Source organism: Theobroma cacao, chromosome 8, assembly GCF_053813885.1.
Source record: "Theobroma cacao isolate CCN51 chromosome 8, ASM5381388v1, whole genome shotgun sequence".
Lineage (NCBI taxonomy): Eukaryota > Viridiplantae > Streptophyta > Magnoliopsida > Malvales > Malvaceae > Theobroma > Theobroma cacao.
Genome location: NC_142646.1, coordinates 1,702,631 through 1,708,339, shown reverse-complemented (window position 1 = coordinate 1,708,339; position 5,709 = coordinate 1,702,631). Strand labels below are relative to the sequence as shown.

Below are 5,709 nucleotides of genomic sequence, written 5' to 3'. Positions count from 1 at the left end.
CAACTGCTTAGAGTTTATGCTTAGCACGTTGGAAAAGAACGTACATACTTTGCTTAAGTCCTACCGTAATGTTTTACTTCACCTTTTTGTTTTATCTGTTAGACTTACGCTATAGAGTTAAAAAGGCATTCAATTCCTTTTCGATGATTAACTGTGAAAAGTCAAAACACTATGAAAGCAGAAAATAGAACAAAAAGGGCTTAGGACCATCCTGGACGGATGAGCCTGGCATCCACAGACTTGGAGTCGGCCTGTTTCGATTTTGTTCGTCTGAAAAAGGAGTCATGAAAGGTCGTTGTCATTGAGTAGATATTAGTTTTCTTTGATGCCAAGTTTCTCGACTGTTCAATTATGAAATCTTGTAAGTAACATAGTCATGCAAAGATTAGTTTTAAGAATTCGTATATAATTGGAGATGTTTGCTCGAGAATGCACTGATTTTGGATGGAGTGTATCAAGAGACAAGAATGTCAGTATCAAAGTGATGTGAACTGTTGAGCGAATGGAAAAAATCACCACGTGAAGAACTATTCCCTGGAATCAGTAGCTGTTGTCATATCCACAGGACTACGAGTTATGACAAAATATGGAAGGGCAGTGATGTTGATCGGTCTTGACTCAGATAAACTTTAATTAGTAGTCTGATAAGACCCCAGTTTAAGGCTTTAAAGCAATGGGATAGTTTCAGGATTAGATCCTTATCTTCCAGATGAGTCCTTAATCTCCACGTCGTGGTTCAAGATTTGCACTCCTTCCCAGTACTTTCTTGTCTGTCAAAGCGGCAAAAGGAAGAATATAGGTTCTGAAAGAAATGGTGAATCTTTACAGTCAACATTCTCTGGAAATGTCAGCAAAAGCTGATTTCATCTGTGGGATTTGTTTTCTTAAGGAAGAGCTGGAAGTGTGACAACATTCACATTGTCACATTAGACTAGAACCTAATTGCTGGAGCAACTTGAGCAGACAGTAGCAGGATAACAATATTAGTTCCACTCCTGCTTCAAGTTTGAGGAGGATATAGTTCCCATAGTGCAACAGTTGTGTCTTCTGATGCAGAAGCCATCAGCTTGCAGTCGGTTGAGTATGAGACAGAGCTACACTGCAAAAGTAGATAATTTATTTCTAAATTTGTAACATGGAATAACTAATTAACTGCAAGTGAAGAACAGCATGATATATTGAATAAGTACACAGTTATAGCTCCTCAGACCACAATTAATCACACCAGATAGTTCAAAAGAATTAAAAATGACAGAATTTCGGGCTTAGAATCTTCATCGTACCGTGGCATGGTGATATTTCAGAATTGCCAGAGGATTTCCTTTGCGATAATTGTATATTCTAACTCTGCCACCATGAATGAAATAGAGGGCAAGTTAGAACCAACCCTTGCAGATAGACCTAATAAAAAGATCAGCATGCGACTAGTTACCCCTAGTCTGTTTGACATTACGATGTATGATTAATTTTTCTGGTTTTGACTTCTGAAGAGAAATATAGAACAATAACTCACTTTGACTGAGGCAAATAACTAAGTTGGAGGCACAATATAGTTCTGCAATCCAGTTTCGAATAATGAAGACTTAAAGTTGCACTTCCATTAGGTTGATTAGTCACATTGAAATCTACTTAAAGTTTGTACTCCATGGTGACTTTGATTTTCAATTGTTAATGACTGGAAAAGCATTGGATTTATTCAAATTCAGAATGAACCAAAAAACTCATCAAGGAAATCATGGTAAAGGATTCTTCCTTGTCAAGACATACAAAACAGATTTGAGTTATACATTTCAATTACTCAATGACAGAGTTCCACTTGAGCAACTAAAATTGCAAATAATATCCAGTAAATTTGAGGTTCAGTTTGAGGATGAATGCCCAAAGATCTGAAATATAAAATATTCGGGAAAAATGGGAAAAAAATGTAAAATGTGATACACACCTGTGGTCCCAGCCAGCAGTTGCAGCGATTTTACAATCTGACCGAATTGAGGTACTGGATATGCCTGGCCGTTCTAAACTAATTTCTTTCTTAACAACACAAGAACCCTACATCAAGAAGAACATAACATAAGAAGCATTTGAGAAAATAATGTGACTTACACCATTGCTATGTGAAGCCAGAACTCAAGAAGTTAAGCAAAGAACTCTAGCAGCCCTTAACACATCAAAAGATTCAAAATCTCATCCACTTTTTGTTTGCCTAATGTGAAAGAACAGACATATGTCACTAAAACTAGCACTATTATCCATTTGATGTCACTCTTTGACATTACCTGACAACTGGATCCGCACAACCATACAAATGCATATAATCATCTAGAAACACCACCGAAACATTTGGCCAATCATTTCCAAAATGAAGATTTCATATTCAAAACCAAAGGGCATGTGAATCTGTATTTTTGTTAGCAACTAGCTTACAAGTCATGAAACAGGAGTCCACGGGAGGTTTAAAGTGGAATGACTTAAAAACAATGAGAATTACCATGGGATGATCCAAATTGTAAATTACAATCTTGTCATCTGCCGCCCCTGAGATACCTCCATTGCATGATCCATCAATGCATAAACTTAGAACTGCATAGAAAATAAGCAATAAAACATACTTTATAAAGAAAAAGAAAAGAGAAAAGGATGATGAAGAGGAAAGAGAATACATGTGAAGTCTCCATATTCTGGGTTGCCCACCTGGCTCTGAATGGAACTTCACAGAAGTTACAGGAACCCCTGGATTACGTATATCCCACCAAAGAATGGAACCATCCTCATAACTAGTACATACAGCAAACGATTCCATAAGTGACAATATATTAGATAGCATTCCAAAAGTCGGACACCAAATCACAATCTCTAATTCAAACTTCTTTAGAAAAACTGATTCCACAGTTTTGAAGAGCACCAATCATAAACAATAATTATTTCCTTTTACTTTTTGAGAATGATTCAAGAAGAGAAAATGGGAGGTCTTAAAAACAATTTGGGTGCAGTGGACGGAGATATCAGGGACACATACCCAGCCAAGACATTAAGAAAACCCTGTGATCCAGGTAGTAGAAAGGATTGAACTGCCATGCACATTCCTGCCAAAAAACCAGTCATTGTTTTAGATGCCTCAACAATCAACAATGAGCACAATGACAATCATCAGGAAGGACATTACAAAACAAAACTTCCGATAGAATTGTTATCAAATATAGATATGCCAGTATGTTTCTAAAGGAAAACACTACCACAAGTAATCATTACCATGATGGCAATGTATATAATTAGACAAATGATTAGTATCCTAGAGGTAATTTATCAATGCAAAAATTGCAATGTCCTGAGTCAAAAGTAACATATCAGATAATGACCTCTCTCCTTAGTAGAGAAACTGGAAGAACCACCAAAGTTGTCTAGAGGTAGCCGTACAGATCTTTCACTAGTATTGAGATCCCAAATCTCAACCTTAGCATATAAAACATGTGGAAACAATCAGCAAAAAGATATTCCAAATAAATAAAAGAAAACAAGAGTAAATTGAATGGCAAAATAAATTCAAAAGCAGCACATTGACCTCAGAAGATTGCTCTCCTGCCATAGCCACATACTTAAGTCCTTCAACATATGTTTCTTCTACAAATCCACCTTGCAAATGATTGAGAGGCCATAGCAATGAAATTTTTGTAGAATCAACAAGCAGTCAACATGAAAATATGCAGAAAGTATTGACAAGAGAAATCTAATGTAAAATTTTGCCACTTAAAAACAATTATCCTGTACAATAAGGTCAAAATGTAGGAAAAACTAGCACATACATGGCTATCTCTACGGATCAAGCCCCTGTTTCCTTGTTAAAGCAAAAAATGAAAAAAAGAAAAGAAAAAAGGACTATGATTTGTTTCCAAGATGCATCTTCCATTCCAGATTATAGCCTATCCCTCGAAAAGGGCCACGTATGCTATGTTGCTTACAAGATAAAACTGCAAGAATTGGTCCCAACATAAGACATAATCAAAGAAGTGGTTGCGTTGCGTATCGCAACTAGGATGGTTTAAACAACAGTAAGAAATATAAAAATGAAATATTACTACAACCATTCCAGCCCCCATTTCCAAATTCACATGCAAAAATTCTAACATTTGTTTTCTACTTTCCAAGAGAGCATCTCCCTTCTTTCATTGTTAGATAAGCCATAGTAAATCCGGACTATAAGTATTGATCAGGAAAAAAATGGCCCCTTGAGTCTAACCCTATAGAGAGGAGAGTGAGTTGTCACAAAGATTTATGTGGAAAACCTGCATGAATCTCATAATAAAACATTATTTTAGACAAACCTTGAAAGGTGTTGGAACCCTCTACTTGATTTTCCACAGTCTTTCCTCTGCTATCATCGGAACTTTCTATATCAACAGTTTCCTTCCCTAGCACATCAGGGTAGGCTTGCTTCACATTAGCAATAGGTTTCTTCACCAAGGAAAGCTTGCAAAAGTGGTAAGCATTTGTCCTGATTGTAAGTGTAGGTGCCCTGTCAAGAACCAAAATAGTAGTAAGATGAGATTCCAACTTATAAGTTAAAAGCAGATATGCCCATGAAACTCAGCTTAACAAAAAATCTAAAAATCTCATTAATAAAATAATGCCTTAAATGACAAAAAGCTAGATGAAAAACTTCTATTTGACACAAGATAACAAATATGGCAATCTAATCCCTTGTAACTTCGATGCAAGAACAGATTAACTTGGTTCAACACACCAGCATGTAATTCTCCATATTTTCAACATTCAAGCCATTATTCTACAAAATAATAAAACCTGATACTCAAAAGAAAAAAGACTTTTAGTCATTTAATCTCTAAATTGTTGTTGGTTGACAAGACATACCAGTTATCTATAAACATTGCATTGAATACTGTTAAACTTCATAGTTCATATTATTGAAATTTAGGCATTTCATCGAATGAAAGAAATTAGCCATCCACATTTTTCCGCAATGCAACAAGCATTCATAAGGCAGAACATCGCCACTATTCTCAATGAAAAATGAAGTTCAAAGTGCTGAGTCACCTGGAGAGACCTCCCTCTTCTATGTCCCAACACTTGACAGTTCCATCCCTGCCCTGACTATACATGTTAGAAAAACATGAGAAAAAAACCATTCAGCTTATATTTCCAGAAACAATAAAACAAAACAACCAACGAAAATTCACCTGATAACTTTGTTGGTACCCGACAAAGAACTACAAGCAACGGCTATAATCCCATGGGCAGCACTATGAGCCCTATAAAATAACAACAGAACAATAAGAATTATCAACAAAAACAAGCTCGATTTCGTCAAGGAAAAAGAAGAGAGAGAGAGAGAGTATAAGAAATTAAAAGAAGAATGACAACAACCATGCAGATGATACTGTGCGATGCTGAATCGTGTCCCAAATCCGCATCTCACCATCTGTAGAGCTGAAATGGAACCCCCCCCCCCCCCCCCCATTAATTTTGGGTTAAAAATTTTATAAAAAAGGAAAGTTGAGGATTTACCCGGTGAATAGAATGGGTCTCGACGGATGGAAGCAAGCATCGGTGACGGAAGCGCGGTGACCTCTCAGCACAGCCACCGGGTCAGGCGGTGGTCTCTTGCTCTTAGAGCTCATTCTTTGCTTCAAGTCTAAGCGGAATAGTCGCGCCAACGCTTTTTCACTTTTTTTTCTTTTTCTTATTTTCCATGCA

General features: G+C 36.7%; 1 protein-coding gene across 4 annotated transcripts; it reads right to left on the bottom strand.

The window, feature by feature from the left end:
- Window positions 1-494: 494 nt before the first annotated feature.
- EMB2757 (Transducin/WD40 repeat-like superfamily protein) lies at window positions 495-5,709 on the bottom strand. Of its 4 annotated transcripts, none has more exons than XM_007017650.3 (13): window positions 5,521-5,709; window positions 5,380-5,442; window positions 5,193-5,264; window positions 5,050-5,106; window positions 4,320-4,510; window positions 3,560-3,630; window positions 3,357-3,450; window positions 3,017-3,083; window positions 2,692-2,774; window positions 2,489-2,580; window positions 1,943-2,049; window positions 1,284-1,347; window positions 495-1,099 (listed from the first exon to the last, which is right to left on the bottom strand). In XM_007017650.3, exons 1-13 carry the CDS (start codon window positions 5,631-5,633, stop codon window positions 1,001-1,003), a joined length of 1,173 nt encoding a protein of 390 aa, XP_007017712.2. In that variant the 5' UTR covers window positions 5,634-5,709; the 3' UTR covers window positions 495-1,000. The 4 variants fall into 4 exon arrangements, with proteins under 4 accessions (XP_007017712.2, XP_017981785.1, XP_017981787.1 ...); XM_018126296.2 differs by having other exon boundaries at window positions 495-1,094; XM_018126298.2 differs by lacking the exon at window positions 5,380-5,442 and having other exon boundaries at window positions 495-1,094.

Excerpts from the sequence above, each read along its gene's own strand:
- EMB2757 (XM_018126296.2), bottom strand. The coding sequence starts at position 5,633 with ATGAGCTCTAAGAGCAAGAGACCACCGCCTGACCCGGTGGCTGTGCTG. Across the intron at positions 5,443-5,520 it reads AGACCCATTCTATTCACCGG|CTCTACAGATGGTGAGATGC; the intron begins GTAAATCCTCAA and ends GTTCCATTTCAG. Across the intron at positions 5,107-5,192 it reads GGTACCAACAAAGTTATCAG|TCAGGGCAGGGATGGAACTG; the intron begins GTGAATTTTCGT and ends TAACATGTATAG.